Source organism: Clarias gariepinus, chromosome 25 (assembly GCF_024256425.1).
Source record: "Clarias gariepinus isolate MV-2021 ecotype Netherlands chromosome 25, CGAR_prim_01v2, whole genome shotgun sequence".
NCBI lineage: Eukaryota > Metazoa > Chordata > Actinopteri > Siluriformes > Clariidae > Clarias > Clarias gariepinus.
Genome location: NC_071124.1, coordinates 20,090,238 through 20,114,791, shown reverse-complemented (window position 1 = coordinate 20,114,791; position 24,554 = coordinate 20,090,238). Strand labels below are relative to the sequence as shown.

The 24,554-nt window shown below is 37.3% G+C and overlaps 1 protein-coding gene across 1 annotated transcript; it reads left to right on the top strand.

Moving 5' to 3' along the window:
- Positions 1-210: 210 nt before the first annotated feature.
- ap1m1 (adaptor related protein complex 1 subunit mu 1) lies at positions 211-22,721 on the top strand. Its single transcript, XM_053486808.1, has 12 exons — positions 211-387; positions 5,047-5,203; positions 5,602-5,669; positions 5,761-5,891; positions 6,023-6,170; positions 7,448-7,574; positions 7,988-8,130; positions 8,803-8,874; positions 9,091-9,249; positions 9,439-9,564; positions 18,405-18,480; positions 20,357-22,721. The coding sequence occupies exons 1-12, from the start codon at positions 346-348 to the stop codon at positions 20,377-20,379; spliced, it is 1,272 nt and encodes a 423-aa protein (XP_053342783.1). The 5' UTR covers positions 211-345; the 3' UTR covers positions 20,380-22,721.
- The last annotated feature ends 1,833 nt before the right edge of the window (positions 22,722-24,554 follow it).

Below are 24,554 nucleotides of genomic sequence, written 5' to 3'. Positions count from 1 at the left end.
TTTTATGTTTCATTGCATATTTTGGATGTTTTCAGCATTGTTGAATGTGTGGAAAGAAACAAAAATCTGAAAAGACCATGGAATTAAAAAGGTGTGTGCAAATTTTGAATTGGTTGTGTACAGTACATCCTGTATGACTGCAGTGTGTCTCCAGACTGACAGGGGGCGCTAGAAAGAAAAAAACAGCTCACGGTTATAACACTCAAAAAAAAAAAAATCCGTATTTGTCACTGATTCCGTCATTTCTTTAACGTTTATTAAAACCCCAGGACCCCAACAGGACTCTGGTGTTTTTTTTTTTGTAAAGCAGTCGCTTCGTCTTGAAGCGATCTCAGGACATCGGAAATGTCAGCCAGCGCTGTTTACGTGTTAGATCTGAAAGGCAAGGTAAGATAACGGGAACCGGGAACCGCTGGGGCGCATCTGCTATCGGCTAATGCTAATCCTCTGAGTTAGTTTTTCCACCTGTTTTCAGGGTTGATCACGCCCCGCCTTGTGCCAATCAATTGGCTAATCCTGCTTTCTTGTCCAATCACATAGCAGCTTAAATAAACATTATCACATGACCGACCAATTGTCGCCAAGTATGTGGAACGTATGCAGAGAAAAGCGGTGGGAAGAAAACAAACAGTATTTGTTTAAAAAAAAGAAGAAGTAAAGTTGTTTTATGTGAGTTATAAGCGTTTTGGTTTTAGATTATTTCATCCTGTAAAGTTTCTGTAAGCACACACGGGATTTATCTAACGCTAGTTGTTTTATGATAGCTAGCAAACACGACATTAGCTTGTGTGTTTGGTTGAGCCGCTGCCAAGTCATCTTCCTCACAGTGCTGAGGTGTGCTTTACAGTTTGTGTTAAATATTAGGTTTATATTTATATATTTTTTCTCTCTTTATTTTAAGGTGAACTATATGTCTAAACTAGGTAAATATAATGTATGAAGTAGTGAAATGGGTGAATTGACTGGGTTTACATAGTTAATGCTATTTAAAAAATAATTAAAATAATGATATAAATGCTTAATTATTACAGTTTTGTAGACATTAACACATTTTTGGGTTAAAATGACACAGAAATCAGGTCTCATGGTCTTTAATTTAGTCTGGAAATATGAAGGGGGTGTTCAAGTCAAACCGGGACTTGTTATGAATGAAGGTGTAAAAGTGATCGATAAGACTTCCAGCTCAGTATGGTGATGAGACTTCTAGCTGCAGAAAAAGATTTAAATGGTGCAGAGGTTATAAAGAAAGCCCTGAATGATGATCTTGGCCGACTCGGGCTGGAGCTCACTGCGATCGTTCCCGTCAACATCCAGCAAGTGAAATGCTTGGCCCTTGAAAATCGATGGATAACTTGTCAGTGTGTGCAAGAGATGCATTTGTCTGTGGGATCTGTACACACAATCGTTCAGAAAAACCGCTTGCATGTTACAGAAACTATGCAGCGAGTTATTGTCACATCCCGAGTACAGTCCTGGGTCCGGATTTACTAAGCATCTCAGAGTAGGAAATCACACCTAAATGGCCAGAAATTCTCAGAGTGATGCCAGTTTGGTCTTGCTTACAGGAGTAAGAACAAAAGTTATTTATCAATATTCGTGAAATAGGATCAATCCTATCTCCACTAAAGTGAAGGAGATTCCTGGAAGTGTCCTAACTGGTGAGGAAATAGCGATCAGGCAGTTGACGTATCACTGTGAAGATGCAGCTTTAAAACACTTACCATGCCGACAATGTCGAAAATAATAAATTCAACTTTGCATCACAGAATCGCAGATTCATACCCAGATTCATACATTTCCCCAAAATGCAACGTGAAATTAACCAAAGACGAGCTGCATTTATGGAGTTGTGGAGATTATCCATGGTACACACATCAAAATATTTATAAATACATTTTATGTACTTATATTAAATTTAGTGTCAATAGTAAATTGACTGTTTTTCTTTTTGAGATTCTCCGTTTTAAGCAGAACTTCATCACAGCGTACAGCAAACTGACAGGTTGCACTGATGATCTCACAAATTGCCTTTATTCACTTTTTGCCTTTAGATGTAAGAGTAGAGCAGAATTTTGCTTTAATTATTTCTTTACATTTTGCTTTCAAAGCAAAACACTCATACTCTCTTCAGTTTTGCTTTCTTTTTGAAATCATTTTGATCAGATTGCCAGTCCTACACAACTCAATTATAGGGGATTGGAGATGTGGTATTGGGATAATGTCACACATCTATGAATTTTGTCGATGTGCATAAAGCTTTCACACAACTACTGCTGATTTCACCATTTTGCTTTTCCACCTTTTTAAGATACAAAAACCTGTCAAAAATACAACACCCACTATAACATGCAGCCTACTTTACGGCTCTGTGTGGTAAAAAGTGACGTCACACGCCTACTTCGGGGCAGTTATACTTCTCGCTAAAAAAAAGAAAATCTGAGCTAGGAATATTTTCAGTTCTAAATTAACTTTAGCCGGATTCTTATGAGTGATTCTGAGACGCTTAGTTAATATAGGCCCCGTCCTCACTCTAAGCCATTTCCAAATGTTTGGGCTTTTAAAGGTGTTTCTGGGTGTCGAGCATTTCAGATGTGAAGCAGGCAGTCTGATCTTGGCCCTGGTATACTGGGAAAACTTTCTACCTTAATGGTGTGCAAGCACTAGTGAAAAACTGGGATAAGTTCATTAGTGAAGCAGCTGATTATTTAGAGAAATAAAGAGTTTTCTTTCTGTTCATAACTGTGTTTTGTTCTTTTACTTGTTCGTAAGACTAAATGTAAATCTGGGTGTTTGAGTGTAGGATGTAAAATGAATTGTGTGAATCACTACTTTAGTCTGGGCAGCACGGTGGTGTAGTGGTTAGCGCTGTTGCCTTGCATCTCCAGGGTCCGGGTTTGATTCCTGGCCAGGCACGATTCCCGTCTCTGTGTGCATAGAGTTTGCATGTTTTCCCCGTGCTTGGTGGGTTTCATTTACATTTACATTTAGGCATTTGGCAGACGCTCTTATCCAGAGCGACTTACAATTTTATCTCATTATACATCTGAGCAATTGAGGGTTAACAGTGGCAACTTTGTGGTTGTGGGGTTTGAACCTGGGATCTTCCGAACCGTAGTCCAATGCCTTAACCACCGAGCTACCCTTGGCCCCCGGGTTTCCTCTGTGTACTCCGGTTTCCTCCCATATTTCAAACATATGTAGGTTAGGCTAATTGCCATTCCCAAATTGCCCATAGTGAGTGTATTTGTATGTATGCGTGTGTGCCCTGCGATGGATTGGCACCCTGTCCAGGGTGTACCCTGCCTCGTGCCCTAAGCCTCCTGGAATAGGCTCCAGGTCCCCGTGACCCTTAATGCAGGATAAAGCGGTATAAAAAATAAGATGACACTTACTCTGAGGCTGAAGTCACGCATTAAAAAACTAAAAGATTAAGTTATTGAGAGAACTTTGTTGAGATTTAATGCATAGACTTAATGGAGGTATAAACTTTTGACAACAGCAAAATATTAACCATGTGTATGCATATTTTGTGTGAACACACACACACACACACACACAAAAAAAATAAAATATATATATAAGTATAATAAGTAAAATATATATATAAGTACTAGAACTGGGTTACATTTGCACTAGGAATAGAAGACACCAGTCATCTCCCAATACGATATTATTACGATACCTAGGTGCAGATTGGATTAATATTGCGTTTGTGAGTTTACCATTTAACTCTATTTTCTTTTTAAAAAAATTTAGGGCACATGTGGTCGTAAAAGCATTTTACTGCATATTATACTGTGTATGGCTGCGTATGTGACATAAAATGATATCTGTCATAATTATTATTTAAAAAAAAAACCTCAAATAATTCACTTCTGCCACACAGGATGAAAATAGGTGAATAGTTTAAAGTGCACCACCTGAAGGATTATAAAGAAGCAGTAATGTTTTACCTCCTCAAATCCCCCCAAAATCTCAAACCTCAACTTGACCACGAACAATTTTTAAGATTATGTTGTGCATGGTGTTTTGAGACTGGTATAAGCATGTGTAATTAGTGGGTTTGAGACCATTTTGCTTACAGAGTTTGGAGAAAAGGCAGATCAGATGCTTTTAACTCACACAGGTTTTGATAAGTGAAATAAAAGTGAAATAAAATCCTGGTCACTGTTCTATATATATCTCTATTATAAATGTAAAGATCGCGATTTAGGCAAACATATGATATCGTTCCTGAATGACAACGATTCACTTGCACTGACTTCGCTTGTTAACATTCTTTTTAGACTTTTTAGACTTCTAAAATAAGCAAAAACATTTCCTTGTTACAAGTCGTGTGTAGACAGCACATCCCATCTCCCATGGAGAAAAATCATGATACACATTTATTATGCAGCCCTAGTGGGTCGATACACAAAAGGACCACAAACTGGAGCAATTTTTCCACATTTCTAACATGTATGTACTTTTCTTTCTGCCTAGTACACAAAGAAAACCAGCTATTCTGTCACAACAGTTCTCAAAGTTGAGGCCGCAGCCACAGTATATTTCCAGCTTTAATTTAGCTGACATTCAGAAAAGCTTTAATTGTTCATGTTTCATGTTCAAAAAGGGACGTTTTAAATGATTTGAATCTCCATTTATTGACTTGTAAACATTTAAATATTTTAATTATATATATTTAATTATTTGACAGGTAAAAATCTACATTAAAATTCTTTCAGCTTCCTTCACTGTGCGTTTCTCCTAAAGTCGCACAAGTTGACGATATCAGCAAATATCTTACAAACGTGTATTGTCCAGTTCATCACAGCGCTCTGTCCGATCATCATAAAACCCGTTACTAATGGTCTAATGCCCAAGCAAGTCAGGGTAAGCACTGTTCCTGGAAGACTTCCTTTGCTTCTTCAGCACCTAGAGGATTTGGTAGAGACAAGATCAGTTAAAAAATAAAAAGCAAAAGATTTGAGGATTTAATTGATTGTGTTCATGTTGCACATTGACTTGTTTTTCTAATGTTTAAGTTACTCTGCGTGTTTTTGCAAGGTCCTAATTTGCCGTAACTACCGCGGCGATGTGGACATGTCTGAGATCGAGCACTTCATGACCCTGCTGATGGATAAGGAGGAGGAAGGCACTCTGTCACCCATCCTGGCCCATGGAGGAGTGCGCTTCATGTGGATTAAACACAACAACCTTTACCGTATCCTTCATTCTTTCACTCTCTCTCTCTCTCTCTCTCTCTCTCTCTCTCTCCCAGGGCAAGGCTGATCTGTTTATCAGTGTTGTAGACAAGCATAGTTATAGAAAAAACAGTACATCCTTGTTTCTGGGTAATTGAAAACACATATTTGGGGAGAGATTGGAAAACATTTAAATGTAGTAATTTGTAAAGAAAATCATATCAGATAGTTACCAGGGCTAGATGTATCATAAGAATTAATCTCTAGCTTCAGTTGAGATGCCTGCAAGACAACTTGGTTCCTGTTATCATGTACAGCTTATAGATGTAACTTCCTTTTTGCGTTACAAAACAATGTATGTGGAATTTGCACCCTTTCACGTTGAGAGCTTGCAGTTTTCTTTAACTTTGCTGCCTAGTTGTGGCGACGTCTAAGAAAAATGCCTGCGTCTCTTTGGTTTTCTCGTTCCTGTATAAAATTGTGCAGGTACGTACATTCAAGTGTGTGTGTGATTAGATGCCTAAATGTTCCGCGATTTAATAACGCATGTTGTGTATTTATTGTTTTGTGCCGTCAGGTTTTCTCTGAGTATTTTAAGGAGCTGGAGGAGGAGAGCATCAGAGATAACTTTGTCATCATTTACGAGCTCCTCGACGAGCTGATGGACTTCGGCTACCCGCAGACGACAGACAGCAAAATCCTGCAGGAGTAAGTGTCAACTTATACGCCGACATATACGCATGTCACAAGGACTTTTTAATATTCGTTACTGTTTTGCAGATGTACTTTTTTTTTAACCTCGAACTTCTTCTCATCTTCATGTCTGTTTGTGTGTTCAGATACATCACACAAGAGGGACACAAGTTAGACACGGGAGCTCCTCGTCCTCCCGCCACGGTCACCAATGCTGTGTCCTGGAGGTCAGAAGGCATCAAGTACAGGAAGAACGAGGTTTTCCTGGACGTCATTGAGTCCGTCAACCTTCTGGTAGGAGCACCGTTTTTAGAACAGACCCCCGCACTTTTAGACTCCAGTTCTGCTTATGGAAACAAAAACACAAATCCATCACAGAGTAGAGAACACAAAAATAAGCACAATCTATATAAAGTGCTTATTGTTACTGATTTACTATTCAGCTGGAATTCTGCAGGGCGGGGAAAAGTCGGAATTCTACAGAAAAAAGACAAAAGTCTGGCACAAATGTCATTTTCAATGTTAATTTGAAAAATACATAATTCTGCAGGGGGGAAGGTTCAAAATTCTGCAGGGAAAAATGTAATTCTGAGACTGAGATCAAAGGTATAAGATAAGTCATAAATTTGAGAGACAGAAATGAGAGACAAAGTCAGAATTCCGAAAAAAAGTTGTCAGAATTCTAAGAAAAAGAAAATTAGCAGTCTAATATCAGAATTGTTTGGGGGGAGGGAGAACACAATTCTGACATAATAATATCAAACGTTTGAGGTAAACGTCAAAATTCTAAAGTAAAATATTTCTATTTCATTTTTTTGCTTGTTGCACATAAGTCACTTTTATGCATTTAAGGTTAAATTCCCACTTCATTTCCACGCTAAGATTTCTATATTTGTACAGAAATGATCTCTTCTCTATATTTGTACAGCTAGGTTTTCTTATTTTTCTTATATTGTATATTTTGTTTTGTATAGATATATTATCCTGGCTAAAATTTTCTATTTTATTTCTTTTTATTCATATTTATTTTCTATTAGTAATTTACAGTTAATTTTTTTTAAGGTCATGGGTGGTCGTTTAAGCATTTCACCTCATATCGTACTGTGTGTGATTGTGTTTGTGAAAAAGAAAATTTGAATTTGATAAAATCAGCATTTTTATGTCAAAGTTCTTGAAAAAGTGTCAGAATTCTGAAATAAAAGTGAGCTCTAATCCTCTTGCGTACGGTTCTGCTTTAGTTTAGATGTGGTCCGATAATCAGTTATATTCGTTATAGCTTTTTGTGAACTCATATCTCATATCATATCCTCATATCATTGAAAATCAGATTTCTAAAGTTCCAAACTAAATCCTAGTGGCATGAAGGAAAAATCTTTGCATTATCACAATTCATTCTAAAGGGTTAATATGATGCAGTTTTATGTAGCTTTGCGGTCGCTTCGCTAATCTAGGCCTCAGAGGAGCGCATAACCTATTTAGAGATACAGATTGGTTTGTTAAATCTTTGTCCTGTTAGAATAAACCTTTGGCTGATCCTCAGAAGGATGAACATGCTGCTTGTCTCTTCACAGGTCAGTGCCAATGGGAACGTCCTTCGCAGTGAGATTGTCGGCTCAATTAAAATGCGAGTGTTTCTTTCGGGAATGCCCGAGCTGCGTCTAGGCCTTAACGACAAGGTCCTGTTCGAAAACACTGGACGTGAGTTTGCTTTTTTGCTTTTTGCAACAAAAAAAAAAAAGAAATGGAGAGAAAACTGCTATAAGGGACGTACTGCAGTATAGAAATTTTCACAGATGTCTGTGTATGTACAATGTTTATAAACATTGTTATTTATTGAAGTAAATGGTCATTTAAAGTGCGTAGGAACTCAGAACTATATGTATTTTATGACATGATTTATTGTTCAATCATATTAAATTGCACAAACCTTACATTAAATTGTAAACTTGTAATAAGTCCATGTTCAATATATACTGCACCTTTTAGTATATATTTAAGAGTTCAATTGACTTCATAGTGTATTTAAGGCTTTACGTGTGATGGTGTCTTCAGAAATGACATATGTATGGATATTACTGTATCCAGGTTAACCCTATTTTCTTCACGTTCAGGAGGAAAGAGTAAGTCTGTAGAGCTGGAGGACGTAAAGTTCCACCAGTGTGTACGGCTGTCTCGCTTTGAGAACGATCGCACCATTTCCTTCATCCCTCCCGACGGAGAGTTTGAGCTCATGTCATACCGTCTTAACACACATGTAAGTACGCAGAGGCTCGCAGTCAAAAATGAGCCACACGCTGTTTATATTACAACTTCTGCTGGTCACTCTGTCTTATATGAGCTTTCCATTTAAAGCTACTGTCTCCCCAGGTCGTAGCTGTGCAGGTGTAAACCTGTTACATCAGGTCATTTGTAACTACGGTGCGAGTAATAATGGATTCTCCAGAGAGATATATATATTTTTTTACGCTAGGATGAATTTGGTAGCGTTATTTATCGAAAAGCGCAATATGGAGAAGGTGTTTTTTCTTAAAGTGTGAATTGATAGAGAAGTTTAAGAAAGAACATGGACACCCGTCCATGTCTATGGCTGATGACAAATGTACGCACAGTTTTGCCTGCACAGTCAACACTCTACAAAAACCTTTCAGTTCAGATGAAGATTCACTTCTGATGAAGACAGCGATGCATTCTTGGCTCACAGCTCAGCGTAAACATTTAAATACGAAAGCTTGTTGACCGATGGACAAAGTGTATTGAATAGTGAGGAGATTATGTAGAAAAAAAAAAAAGTATGTTTTTTCTAAAAATGTATTAAAATAAATTCTACAGCCAGGGTGCGAATAATTTTTGACTTGCCCTCGTACAAACGCACACATGCACACACTACTCCACTTCATGACTTTGTGATGACCCCTGCACTTTTTAGGTGAAGCCACTGATCTGGATCGAGTCTGTGATTGAGAAGCATTCACACAGCAGAATCGAGTACATGATAAAGGTCAGAACTGATTTCTTTTTATTTTTCTCTCCTCTGGCACAAGCAGCATTGTGTTTGCCTTTAATGGAATTGGTTGTAATATAGTGTTAATTTTGTTAGACTTGGAATACTTCATTAAGTAGTTTTCTCTATAACTTTTTAAACCACTGTGACACTCCAGATATTGACTGAATTTGGAATGCAATATCTAGTCTAATCCAGATTCTGGTGTTTCAGGCCAAATCGCAGTTTAAACGCCGCTCCACCGCCAATAACGTGGAGATCCATATCCCAGTGCCCACGGATGCAGATTCGCCCAAGTTTAAGACCACAGTGGGGAGTGTGAAGTGGGTCCCTGAGAACAGCGAGATCGTCTGGTCCATTAAATCTTTCCCTGTAAGTACGAGTGCTCACACACACCTACACAAACACACACACAGTATATAAAACAGGTTTGCACACTACTCAGTGTTTTTTTTGAAGGGAAGTTTTTGAAAGTGTTGAAGTGTGCCTACTGCTTTGAATGAAAGTATTTTGTTCTTACTCTTTCTCTTTTTTTTAAATCCCTCTCTCTTTTTCTCACAGGGAGGCAAGGAATACTTAATGAGAGCTCACTTTGGTCTGCCTAGTGTGGAAGCTGAGGATAAAGAAGGAAAGCCACCAATTAGTGTTAAATTTGAGATTCCCTACTTCACCACTTCTGGAATTCAGGTGCAAGCTTTTTCTTCTCTCATAGTATTACTAATCATCACTGCTAATTCTATTTTACATTGCATTTTATTGATTTTCACATTTAATGCAGTTCTAGAAAAATTCTGTGGAAACGGACAATCTCCCGAACCTAAATTCCAAATTCGGCTAAAACACAAATCTAAACAACTTTAAATATCCAATTCACCCAGTCACAAATCTACCCAATCCAAAATCCCAAATCCACTCAGTTTAAAACCTTACATTATTTAAGTCATAAATCAGAACTTCACATGTTGTAAGTCTGAAATTCTAAGTTTGTCCAGTCCAAAATCCTTTAACAAACCCATCCTCGATTCTTAAATCCATTCAGTCTTCAATCACAAATTTTACAAGTCTTAATTAACTAATTCAGCTTTTTCCAATGCCAGATCTTCCCAAATAAATTTCTTCAAATCCTTAATCCCAAAATGCCATGTTTTTTTTTTTTTTTTTTTTTTTTCTTTTTTTGTTCTTTTGCTTAATTGCCATATTCTTAGCAACATACATTGTTATTCTGGAAAGATTCTGTGAAAATAAACTAGTTTTACCCACTCCCAAAATTCTCCCAAACCTATAAAAATCATAAAGAAGTCCCACATTCCAAATGTTTTATCCTTCTAAATACCACATCTGCCCAATCATAACGCCTAAAATCATTTAATTCTAAATCCCAAATTTACCCAGTTCAAAATACCAGATTCGCCCAATCCTTAATCTCAAATCATGTATGTTTATTGCTTAAATTGCGTATTCATGTTGGTTAAAACTGCAGGTGGATATATTAGAAAACTAATAATCTCTGCTGGAGAAATCGAACCTCATGGTAAAATCTTGAATTAAAATCGTGTTGTATTTCTTCAGACCTCTTCAGAACATTGTAGGATCTCTTCAGAGATTCTCCTCCCTACAGATCTACAGGCAGATCTGATTCCATTTAGTGACACAAGATGGCACTCTTGTCATTCTTCTTAGTCCTGTCACTCCACAAGGTTGCAGCCTGGTGCTCTCCTTATTGCAAGTAAAGTCTATAGTCTTTAGGGACATTTTAATAACTTGAATTCTATAAACAATATTACGAACAATATCTTAAGTATTTAAATGAAAAACCATTTAGAATATGTGTGCGTTCAGTGTGTAGTCACATAATATTGTGTACCAGCAGATTTATTATGGTAAAAGAAGATGCTACATTGCACAACAGTTGTTGTCCTTTTGTCTTTATTTCTTTTTTTTTTTATGAGAAAGGAATTAAAACAGAATGAATGAGAAGGATCTTGAATCTGCTTGGGGAAAGGCTTTGTCTCCGGATATGTAACATTAAGTGTTTTCTTTGCCTGTGCCACTAGATGGCAGAGTAAACCAGCTTCTGTACTTTGTGCTTTGTGGCTTGATCTAATTCCACAGTCTGGAGTCTTGAGTATTATGCTGTAGGACCAGTTTGACTTGTTAGGATTAATAATTGGTCTCACAGCCAGATTTAAATGAAATAAAAACTCTGACATTAAATTAGGAATAACTTGAAGTCTGGTGTCAAAAAGCAAATGAATTTGCATTGCATTTAATGTGCGTAGGTTAACAGCATCTCCTGAGGTGTATTCCTCATAGCAGTTTGCGTAACTTTTATTGATTAAAGAAGAACTTCGCCAAATCAAACATTTTATCCATTTAAACTTCTTTAAAGCATCAGTGTATGTTTGCCAAAGATCCATAAAACATGTTTATTTTACATTAAGGTTGTAACAGGTGTGTATTCAATCCTATCTTCATCTCTCTCACGAAGATAATAAGATGCAGAAATGCAGCTTGTCATTTTACTGAGAAATCAAACAGACTCCTCTTTTCTGTGAATTATGACTTTATTACTAATTGCTTCAAAGCTCTGACACTCGGGACGCTTAAGTAAGCAATGAAACGTTCATGGGGACGTGCTGTTATAGAAAAATAAATCAACAAAATGGTACTAGTTACTGGTGCCATTTCTCCTGCAATCTCCTTTTCCACAGCATTTTGCCAACTATTAACAGTTTTTATTAAGTAAAGCTGCATTTCCCAAAGACAATGCAGCTTTGACCGAAAAAGAAAAAAAAGTTCATCCTAATGACTTTCCTGTGGTGACCGATGTAAAGTTGTTTTTCCATCTTTTGACACTAAAGACTCAACAATTTTTAAATACACCAAATAAATATCTTGTCACAGAAAACGTCACTAATTGTTTAATTAGATTCTTTGGCATGTTTGTAATCGTTGGCATCAATGCTCTGTGTAATTCGTTACTATGGGAACATCAACACTATATATATTAACTTAACACAATCTTACCAGTCCGAAACTGGTATAAACTATACTATACTATATAAATATATATATAATGTGTGTGTCTCTCTATTTATATATATTTGTATATCTAAAACAGTCTGGGATGTTTGAGCCAAGTGATCTAAGGATAGAATGTGTTTTTAAATTATTTGTGGGTTTAAATAAATATTCTCCCATATTTACCTCATTCACAGAAGCGTCACATGATGCATTTGAGTCACAAATCAGGGAGTGTTAGAAGCTTCGAGTCATTGTCTGTAAATCTGTTGACACCTCGTAGTTTTATGTGGGATGTATCACGATGAGATTTAGTTCACACACACTTGCACTTCGTCCTTTTGGGGAGTTGTATTCCCGCTTCTTGGTTGTTGTGTCCGATTTAATATTGTAAAAAGCAAATTGGTAAATCTGAAGTTACTTTGATTTTTGTAAATTGCTTGCAGTTTTTTTCTGGTAAGGGATATTTTTAAAATAAGAATATGTTAATTCAAATATGATTTAAATTAACGTAACATAATCCCCATTTACAGTGCATGTAGCAAGAGCCGATGAAAAAACTCAATCCTGGCCATGTGAGAGGTATCGGAACACCCAGTGCATCACAGCCTGCTGCATATGAGGCTTAGGAGGCAAAGAATTCAAAGGGTTTGACCCTGCATCCAAACTTCCCAGATCTCAATGCGTTTGAGCATCCATGGGACACGCCGGACAAACATAAATTTGGATCTTAAATATGGGTTAGAAATGAATACAGCGATGTAAGGATATTCTTAATTATAATTTAGTTTAAATTCCCATTGTTAGCATTTACACCAAACATGATTGTTTTTGTATTGGATAAAGGTTAAAGACAAGGTCTTTCTCTCCAATCACTACTCAGGCCAGCTGTATCTTTGTATATTCTCTCAGCAAGTGACTAATGGACAAATGCAGCTATATCTGGCCTTGGAAGAGGTTTCAATTGTGTTTGGAAAAAGATCTTCATTCCCATTGTGCATTGTAATTTACTCTGTCGCACACTGGGATGAGAAATGCGTAGTGTTTACAGGCTGTAGTCATCATATGGGCTAAATGAAGTCTTGATTACACTAAACTAGAGTGTGAAAACTTTGTGTTTACTTCCTATAGGTGTTAAAACTGTTGCTGAGTTTTTAAGAGTGTAGTATCCTAATCTGTGATATAGTATGTTAATAAGTTACAGCTCACTGGGAATGAATTGTGTGTGTGTGTGTGTGTATGTGGCTAAAAGTTTGGCTGAACTCTGGGTGCCCTGTCGTGCTCTATAGAGTTCAGCATGATGGTCTTAAAGGAGCCGTACAATCTGCTCCTGACGCTCCTCCGCTCCTCAGCCAATGCGATTAGTGCTGATTTTATATGATTTTAAAAGGGAGTGAATGAATTGGGGAAGCAGAGGAGATTTCCTCTCTTTTGTGGATTAAGTTGTATTAAGCATCCCACACGGAACCAAAAGTGGCTAAACCTCTTGTTTAACTCGATTTCCCCCCCTCCTCGATGAGCAGAATTATGAGGAAAGAATCAGTCATTTCTCAAATCAAATTAAATAGTTAACTTATGTGAGATTTCCTCTTGCTAATTTCTCTCAATTTTATGTATGCCTGTTTTTTCCCTATTGCAGCCTCAAAGCAGTGTTTTGTTTTGATCAGGTTTTATGCTCAGTTTTTTTTTTTCTTAAGAAGACAGCAAACATTTACAAGTGGGTGAACTGATGCTGTTTTTTCTTTTTTTTTCTTTTTTTTGACCATGGTCATTCTCGCAGTAGCTTAGCCTCCTCTTTGCAGATGTTTTGACCATATCATGAGAAATTACCATCGTGATGACTCCCTCATTCAAGAGAATGTGTCTCCTGTGTTGTGTAATTGAACATCACACGAGGTACAAAATATACAATACAGGTTGAAATTTAATCCTAAATTGGAAAGAACAGATAACAGCAATCAGGAGTTTGATGGATAAAATGGATGAAAACTTCAGGTGTATGAATAGAAGAACGATGGATGGATGTATAGAAGAATAAATGGTAGTATGGATGGAAAATTGGACGTATGAACACAATTGGTTGGAAATTTGGAGGAAGAGTGGATGGATAGATGGAATCATGGATGAAAAGAAGCTTGGATGAGCATGTGCAGCCTTAGATGGAGGTAGATATGGATGGATGGCATGAAACTTGGGTTTGGGTGGATGGAAACATGAAAGGAGGGATGGGTGAATGAAAAATTGGTGGGAAACGTTGAGGGAGGGATGGAAATATGAATGATCAAAAATCAACCTGTGATGGAGGAATAGAAGGAAATTTTGATTAATGTGTGTTAATGAAAACATGTAGAAGGCAACTCTGAGAGAAACATGGATTGATGGATAAATGAATGGATTGATCGAAACATGGATGGATGGAAACTTGCATGGATGAAAACTAGGGTGGATGGATAAATGGATGGTTACTTGAATTAGATTCAACGTATACAAAGCCAATAAAATGCATTTTTTTGGATGGGTGGATGCAAAATTGGTTGGATAGATTCAATGGTTTAAAAGATGGAATCTTGAATTGGGTGGGAAGGTTTTTAGTGTAATAACTAAAGAAAAAAAAGGACACTAATGTAGCCATACTAATAGGAAACACTAATAAAACTGAACAAAAAAAGTCTGGTTAATCCAGACTTTTCAGACCTTGTCATCTCATTTTATCTTTAATGCAATTTTTTTACCCTTTTCAGCAAGAATATTCAGCACAATCATTTATGCTATATGAGGGTATTAGAATCATCTTTAAAGTGCATAAACTTTTTTTTTTTTTTGATATATTTGAGTTTATGGCATTGACCACATTCTGGCTTACTTGAGCTGGAAAAAAAAGCTGTAGATTAGAATTTCTGTGCGAGTTCAAAAGCCTTGCTGCTTACGATCCAGCCTGCCAGACGTCTCCCGAGTGAACTTGCTGACTTGCATTGGGACAAAACCTCAGAGATGCTTTGATAACCCTTACATTCATATACACACTCACCCTTTCCCTCTCTCTGTCGTTCTCCTGTGGTCAGCATGTCTGTCTGCTTTACTGGTGTCCTCATATGGCCCGTGAATGGAGACTCCCTCCTGTGTGTCTGTGCCCCCGTGACAGCAGACTTTTTTTTTTTTTTTGTAATGTTTTAGAGGGATTTTCTTTTTCTCTAGTATGGCTGTATTTAGCCCTTCTTCTCTGCAGCCATGCAAGATCTGTGTTCAAGACTTTATGGGTGGCATTTTAAAGAGTCCGTAATAACAGCTTGAGGCGGCACCGCTCTCAAATCAATGGTCCCGCTTTAAGCAAGTGGCATCGTGGTGTTTTTTTTGTTTGTTTGTTTTCTCACTCGATCACGATCAGTCTCGTCTAAAGGACGGTAAGGATAAAAAAAAAGTGCCTCTTGTCGGCAATTAAATGTCGCCTTTAACGGTTAATCAGTCTCAAAGGACAGCGTCTGGCCTTGTATGTATTCCTGTAATTTTCTTGTAGTCAATGAAGCTTAAGAGTTTTTTTAAAAAAAAAAGATTATACGTCTTAATTGTTTGCTCACCAGTCTGGAATGAGCCTGTGGTGACGGTTACACCACTTAAACACCAAGACATCTTGATGAGCAACTTCACATCTACACCTCTCAGGTCAGACCAGCTACAAGGATGTAGAATAAATGTAAACCGTTTCGTCCTTATTGGTGATGTTTGTACATTTTATTAGGTTTGAGGAGTCCTCTCACATTTCATGACCTCGACCTGGTGCCCATCTTAAAGCAGCGCTGACTCAGTGACCAAGCTCTTCGGCATGTGTGGAGATTTACAAGTGCAGGCTTTTGGGAGAAAAAGTGACTAGACTGCATGTCTGTGAAAGTCTGGGAGTCTGTCTCCTGCCTGCGAAGCATGCTCCGTAGGCCACAAGGTCTACCAGGCCGCGCCGCGCCACGCCAATGAAAGACCAGTGCATACCCGTAAACACACACGCATGCCGAGCCAAAAACGTCTTGGGCACCAAATACAGTGTCTACCCTTGTCTTGTAAGGTGAATTTTTGGTAAAGCTGGAACCATGCACTCGATCCTCTGGAGCCGCTTTTGACATTATAGTGCGCGGCAGTGCCTTGGCGCTGTAGTGACGCAGCACTTCATAAACCCTCTAACATGAATCCAGCGCTGCCTAACCACTACTTTGACATGCACTGTGGCCCGAAAGGCCGTGAACACAAAGCCACATTTGGAGACCTCGAGTGGTGACCGTCTCGTCACCGTGCCAGCGTGTATACGGGCCCGCCTGGGTCGGTCCAGAGAGAGGTTTTGATGAGTTTTAAATAGTGGACGCTGCACCCAGGGTGGCACTGCTGCACCCAACTAAAGTCCACATGCACAGCCTGAAATATGCACAGAAGCGACTCTGCGTTGGCGGGGATCTCCACCAAATTTGATTGGAAATAGCCCGAGAGGCCATTTTTAAACTCCTCCTTTAGCCTATGTTGATGCATACTCTGAATGCGAGTCTTATAAAAAAGATTGCCTAGTTACTATTTTGTCTACACACGTGCTATTTTAAAGCTCCTGTTCTTCGGGAATACAGCGTTTGTATAAGCCAGATGGCATAGCTTCAAATTTTACTACGCGTATACTTTGGAAGAACACCCAGTAACCCCAAAATCTCTAAGCTGCTCCTGACCAGTACCTTTTCAACATAGTTATTAACAATGTTTTTTTTTTTTTTTTGTGCGATTGTGCAAAGTGACCGTGATGCAACAGCTAACTATCAAGGTCACAGAGCGTGTCTCAATATCGCTGAAGGGAAGAAAAGGTGCCATTTCCTCAATCTCACTTCTTCAAATGCTTCCTGTGTGCCGCTTAAGCACTTTCCCAGGCTTTGTGCCAGTGTTTGCGTGCAACCACTTTTTAGTTATTTTCACCACATGGTATGTTAATAGATAAATAGAAGGTGTTAATTAATTTTCTATAACAGCAGGTGTGACTGCAGTGGTGACGTTTAATTTGATACACTTTCTACCTAAACAGAGAAGTGTGTCGTATATTCTATACATAAATTGATTTAAGAAATATATATACACTACTGTGCAAAAGTCTTAGGCACCATATTATATGCTGTACCAATTCTGTTATATACGTTTATCATGTCTGCATAATTATGTACAAAATTATTCAGTATTTACATATATAATAAAAAAATTAATAAATAAATTAATAAAAAATAAAAACGTTATGGGAGAATAGAATGGCTGAAGAAAAAAATACATAGTACAAGACAGACCAGTTTTCAGATGGAAACAAAAAACCTAATGTAGGCTCCTGTGATTTGCATAAAAATATTTTTAAAATTATTATTATTTGCACAAAATTTTCTATATTTTCCATGTTTTTCTATATTGTACAGAATATTTTTTTTATCCCAGCTAAATTTATTTTCTATTGTATTTTTTTTTATTCATATTTATTCCCTATTTATAAGCATTTATTTTTACGGTCACGAGCGGTCGTATAAGCATTTCACTGCACATTGTACTGTGTATGTGACAAAATTTGAATTTTGAAAGGAGTGAATGTGACAAAGTTACCAGAAGAACTCATATTCTCCAGCAAGCTCAGTAAAACGTAACAACTATTTTACTTATAGTACTGTGCAAAAGGCTTGTGCACATTAAAAAAGGCATAAGCAAAAGATGCTTTTGAAAAATTTCTGTATAAAAAAACTTCTATAAAGAACAATAAAATAAACGGTCAGTATTTGGGGTGAAAACTCATTGCTTAAAATCAGGGGTTTTAGACACAGATTTGGGCAGTTTTATAAGAAAATACTTATAGCAAGCTTGCTGGAGAATATGATTTCTTTTGGTAACTTTGTCACACTCGCTCCTTTCTGTTTTTATGCAAATCACAGGAGCGTGCATTAGGTTTTTTGTTTTTATCTAAAAACTGGTCTGTCTTGTACTATATATATTTTTTTGTTTATAGCCATGCATATATTCTCCAGTAATGTTATTTATTTATCTGTCAATTTTTAAGCTATATATGGAAATACATCACTGAATAATTATGTACATAATTATGCAGACATGATAAACATATAACAAAATTGGTACAGCATATAATATAGTGCCTAAGACTTTTGTACAGTACTGTATGTGTACGTATATGTATGTGTGTATATATAGACTTGTTGTTTAAAATTAAGTTTTAATTAAAAAAAAAATTAAGTCTTAGTAGTCTTGTAGTGTTTTTTTGGATGGAGTCTCTATTGTGAAAAGATGTAAATTTTTCCATCATAGAAACATTTTCATAATGGAAAACTTTTGTAGCAGGTGTAATGCTGCATTTTCGTAGTTAATTAATTTGTTTAGAATAGCATGCCCGCATGGTGTTTGAGTTGCCTCCTTTGTAGAGCGTAAAACTGTACTGCGTTACAAAGTGAAGGTGTGATGGGTAATTCCTAGGATTTATTATTATTTTTCTTTTTAAACAGGTGCGTTACCTGAAGATTATTGAGAAGAGTGGATACCAGGCACTCCCATGGGTACGATACATCACCCAGAACGGAGGTGAGCACCATCACTTGTTTGAACACATATATTATTAATAATAGTAGTAATAATAATTTTTTCCATGTTATAGTAGCACTTAACTTCTAACAGCATAAAATTAAGAGGTATACCCAAAATTTTGCAAACAGTATCTCCAACAAAAAATCTGTGGCACAACGCCGCTTTCTCCACACACGCAGAAAGTTCTCACACACTCTTTCTGGCACTATATTTGTCATTGTTTTGCAGAATGTTACAGGTATTGGGCAACAATTAGGCAATTTAGTAAAAGTCAAACAAAAGAGAGAGAGAGAGAGAGAGAGAGAGAGAGAGAGTTGTGTGTGTGAAGATGCAATAGTTTCTGTGAAAAGAGGATGTTGTAGAAGAAGAAGGTAGAACTGGGCTCGCTGCAGAGATGCTGTGCTGAGTCAATAGTAAGATGGAGAAAGACTGGACATTCTGTACTTTCTCCCATTTTTAATAGTGTTCAATTGAGTCTGAAATCGCATTGTGTAACAACAGGCCTTGCAGCATAATCTGTATGGTTTTGTATTTAGGGATGTTCTTATTCAGGGATTTTGATTCTCAGTGTAAGATCACATTAAGGCATTAAGTTAGTCACACACACACTCTGGGTAATGCAGGGTTACGCACACTATACAAGGGTGTGTGCTAAACTAATTCGGAGAAATGTAACTTGGCTGGAGGTCAGCAGGCACTTCTGGCTTCCAGAATCTCAAGATAAAGATATGTTGTTTGTTTTTGTTCCTTCTCCCAGATGCAGGTTATTTTAATGTATGGTATGTAGGGGTGGGCGACATGGCCCAAAAATTACATATAGTCTAGAAATATAGAGATATATACCATATATATATATATATATATATATATATATATATATATATATATATATATATATATATAATGTATTATGTGTTATGTATGTATGTCTGATGAAGTAGTCCACAGGCCCTCTGGAGCATCACAGATACTGTATAGAATGTAATTTCTTTCAGGGCAGAAGGAATTCCAGGGTGTAAAGAGTTCATAACACAAAGTATAACACTGATATTGCCACGCTAAATAATATTTTACACATTTACATTTTCCATAGCTACTTTTTGACTTTTATGCACAATGATATTCGTTTGCACGAACATGCTAGCATATTAAACACGGAAGAACAAATTGTAAACACCAGGTAAACACACAGGGACAGAGGGAAGTGGCGGGAAAACATTCTACCTTGATGGTATCCAACCACTAGTAAAATGCTGGGATAAATATTTATGGCATTAGTATAGCAGGGGATTATATAGTCCAATAGAGGTAGTTTTTTTATACTCTTATAACGGCATTCTGTTATTTTGCACAAGCAGAAGTCCTGGTTTGGCTTGAACGTCCCCCTTTTACAGTACATCAATATACCGCCCAATGCTTATGGTGTCTGACTATAGCAAATTGGGTCTTTGTTGCTGCACTGAATACTTTTAATCATTAATTATTTCTTATAATAAAGTAATTAAACACTTTTTCCCCCCATCATATACTTCTTATATATTATTTATTTCTATGTCTTTAATCAGAAGCCCGAAACACACTTGTGTTGATTGAGGACACAAAATACAAGAGCTTTATTGTGCACAAGTTGATATGATGCGTATTGAGTGTAGAGCAGATATCACCTGTTTCTCTCATATCCTGAATTTAACCCACTGTCATCAGGTTATCTCGCGTCTCCAAACCCTGTTTTGTTTTGCATTGTGCTCTTGGTCGGCAGGGTGGAAAGCTCAGCTGCCACAATTAACTTTTTATTCCACCACTCCCCACCCCCAATTTCCTGCCGTTTGGAATCGTTTAATTAAGCATGCCTCATATCCTTGTTTCTTTGCAGACTATCAGCTCCGGACTCAGTAGTAGAACTTCACTCGTCTCCTGCTGTCTGACCCACGTGGACTTGGATCTCTCTGTCTCTCTGTCTCTCTCTCTTCCTCTCTCTGCAACGTTTGAGATGACTAAAACTCGTCTCCTGGTATCAACGACTACAAGTCCAACCCACCCATCTCCTCCGTCTGAGTTCTTTCAAATTGTGCTCGTGAATTGTGTTCAGTTTGCCAATTGAACGATTTCTGGTGCAAAGTATTAATGCGATAATCTGAGATGTCTCTCAAACACTGCAGACAGTTGTGTATCTCAGGCCTGCTGTGACGCATGCCTGTTTTTTTTTTTTTTTTTTTTTTTTTTTTTTTGGGTGGACCATCTTCGTCTCTGGATGTTCAGAGATATTCCTTCTGATTATATTGAATGTTAGTTTTCAAAACCGGTGTAAAACAATCATTGGTAGTATTTGTATCATCAGTTATATGTCTGTGTTTTACAAGAGTGTTTACAGTGCACATGTAGTATGTATTATTTACTAACAGAGGTGGACAAATCATAAATTAATTTGCTACACTGATCACCAGGCGAGTAAAAGCTCTTTTTTGATTCGGTTGCCTGGAAATTGAACCGATTTTGCTTAAGAAGTGGTATCTGGCGTAATGCCATGAAACAGGACATGATGAAGAATCCCAAGCTAGCTCACTATATACGGTCATTAATATAGATTTTTGCAAACCTTGGCCAGTTATTGGCTGATGTTTTAGATTTTTGAAATACAACATGTGGTCATTTGCACTTAACATGATAGCATAGTAGCTAAAATCTGGATAGTATTAAATTATTCATCATGTACAAGTGCATGCACTAAGCAGGAGAGTTGTTTTTTTTTTACTTGCCGTTTTAATATATCTGCATGTTTCTGCTTCTACAATCTAATCTAATAAAATGAAACTAAGTGTTATACAGCATTCTTCAGCTGATGTGTGCAGTGCGGCAGGCGGTGGGATACGGAAATACATGTTGTAGTTGCAACAATGAGACAAGATCTGCTTTTTTTAAACTCATCTTCTGGCTTCATGGTGGATGTCATTAGTTTTAAATCAAATATTGCGCAAGATAAAGACCTTTCGGTGGTTTGGATAAACACTAAACCAAAAGGGAATATAGTGCCAGGGCTATACTGAAAGTAAAACAAACATTGGCATAAATTTTATATTAACTTTTGTTAATGAAATTGCTGGAGTGTAGGTGTTCCTCTATATAAAGGAACTACTCGACATAGTCATAGTCACAAGTGATGCATTTGCGATAGATGAAGGGGAAACCAGCATTGAAGAGAAACTGTGCAGTGTGAGACCATCAACTGCGACAGGGGGTTTTCAAAAGGATTCGGGAGTCGGGTTAATAATGGCCGAGATGCATCACTTGTAATGGAAATTATGTTGGGTAGTACCTTTTGTACAGAGAAAGACTTACTCAACCAACATGTGCAATTTAAACATTTGCATGTGCAATTTAAGCATTACTTCTGGTACAGCCCTTGTATACGATTTTCGATACGATGCTAGTTGTTACATTCGGTAGCTGATGCAGTGTCACATGGTGCTATTCTGGCTCCACTACTTACGTTAGTTTTGCCCTTAAGGATGTTCATTTCCGATTGCAGCTGTCTAGTTAAAAACAAGAATGATCAGCCTATATCAGAACATAAAATTGGCTTGTCTTGTCTGCTTAAAATAGTGATTTGTTCACCCCTGATTAGCACATTAAAAAATCACAATGTCACTGATGCTTAGTCAGTATTTTGGTTGTTTTTAAATACTTTTTAAAGGCCATCTCTTAAAAAGCTAACAATGTTAACTATGCTCGGTCATAACCTTCACAGGTCAATCATTTCCTTCACTGTTATATTCTCTCGACTGTATTGTTATTCATCATGTTCCTTTTTTTAACACAAGGTCATCAGGCATTTTTTTTCAGTATTAACAACTCATTTAAGCTCAAGATAATGCTGTTATTTTCATGATACCACTCTTGCAGTATGTTTACCACAATGCTTATATTCTAATGATTAATTAAAATGATTATGATGATAATTCTAATAAATTTGATGCCATTGCACACCAGAGCAGTGCTCGCTGCCATTAAAAACTCTTACTAACATCGTGCCATTTAGGACGTGGGATTAATTTCAACGCCTGTACACTCTGATAGTAGTTTGACAGCAAACGTTGTGTGTATATGTGTTTCTTTGTTGTTCTGCGTACATCCGAGTGAAAGTCGAGACGATGCATGGATCTGTATGATGGAGCGAGTTCTGTACATGCGTTCTCCGGGACGTTTCATGTCCCTTGTGAATAAAAGAAAATGAAATTAAATTCCTGGGTGGTCGTGGTTGTTGTTTGTTTGTTTTTCTTTTTTTTTTCCTTTTTCTTCATGTGTACGCATCTTAATTTAGCTCCGCTGTAGTACTTCTTAATACAATGCTATGATGCAACACGTGTTCCTTTTTTTTCTTTCTTATTATTTTAAGCAAAAACAATGACTCGTTCCAAAACCAAACCACACCCCCGCTGTATTGAAATGATTTCTTCCTGCCTAAAGTACTGCAAGGCTAGAACCACGTTCAGCATTACTACTACTACAGTAAAATCGCACAATACCGAGCAAATCGATGAAGCCTGTGTACAGTATGTTTAAGATGCCATTTTGGGTCTGTCTGGCTTTATCTGGTTAGCACTATGATGTCACTTCCTGTTCAAGCATGCCCAGTGTTTAGCTCAGATGTTCTCCAGCTCCAGCACATCCTGTCTGAAAGGCACGATTGTTCACACGCTGCTGGACATGAGCTCGGGTCTGCGCTGATGTCATTGTGCTGTTCGAGGCCATGAGGTCATTGTAGCAGGTTCTCAAGCCTTTTAAGCGTGGGAGACAACGGCTCTTCGGTTCTTTTTCTTGTAATTTATTTTCCCTTCCTTGTGTTGTTACCTTTTTGTTCATGACCATGCTTTATACGGCATCCCTGACTGCTGGATGACAAAGATAATCATCTAGACAGTCATCGTATTCTGTCTCATGTAACGCCTACGGATTGAGGTCAATCGCGCGCGGCTTCTTTTTGTCTCGCCGAGATGTCGTTCATTTTTATGTAGGAGGCAGTTTACAGTTCTGAGGTATATATACGGATATGACTGTATATCTGATTACATGCAGGCAAGGTGCTTGGTCAGTGTCTAATTGTTTTTCCAGGAAAACCAGTTTCCTTTTCGGTTAGACCAGGTCATAATGTAGTTCTATAGCCACTGCAAAGACAATACAGTGTGATGGAGCCACTTGTGGAATCCTCAAAGTCAGCATTGTAACGCACTCCTGCAACTCGCATACAGCAACCATATACCATCTACAGGATTTCCCATAATTCTGTATCCATATGCATTTTTCCTCATATGAAATTTCTTTTTTATTTCAATCCCAAACTAAAAAGTTTTTTAGTAATTTGTCAAAATCCCCACAGAACAATCTACAGCTGATAGATTTAGAAATATTTTTATATACAGTACATACACAAATATCATATCTTCTTATATGAGGTCACAATAGGTGGAAAATTTAATTTGATTGATTAAACAACAATCAATAAAATCATAGAAAAAGGGGAAAAAAGCAGGATTTTTTCCTCTTCACATCTAAATGTCTAATAATGACTAAAATGTGAAATTTGTGTTATATGTACCTTTTAAAATACATTTTTAACTATTCTCTTATACACACTCTTTTCAAGGTGCTTCTTTTGAGACACGATTAGAGAACATCTAATTATCGATACGGTGAAGGTACGGCAAACATTCAAATAATATAAAATGAACGGAGTCTCCAGTACCAGAGGAAGTTTTTTCAACACAGAAGATATTTAGGGGGAGCAATCTCAGTACCATGACTAGATTTTTTCCCCCTCATCTTAGAAAGAGATAGAAAGAGGAGCCTGAAAAAAAAGAGATACTGAAACAGGAACTGACTTGTTTTGTGGCTGTTTGTGTAAAAAAAAAAAAAAAAAAAAAAAAAAAGTATGAAGCAAGTTGTTTATTCACTTTTTAATTCAATGTTATCATTGGCAAATCGCTGTGGCATAAGAGAATTAAACACTTTGGTTTGAGGTGTCATTGCAAAACGATCAACTTTCAAGTGTTTGTTAACTCTCCAGGCCACACCCC

Bases quoted from the DNA above. Each gene is read 5' to 3' on its own strand.
- ap1m1 (XM_053486808.1), top strand. From the start codon at position 346: ATGTCAGCCAGCGCTGTTTACGTGTTAGATCTGAAAGGCAAG. The intron at 9,250-9,438 runs GTAAGTACGAGT...TTTTTCTCACAG, and splicing joins GGTCCATTAAATCTTTCCCT to GGAGGCAAGGAATACTTAAT. The intron at 18,481-20,356 runs GTGAGCACCATC...GTTTCTTTGCAG, and splicing joins ATACATCACCCAGAACGGAG to ACTATCAGCTCCGGACTCAG.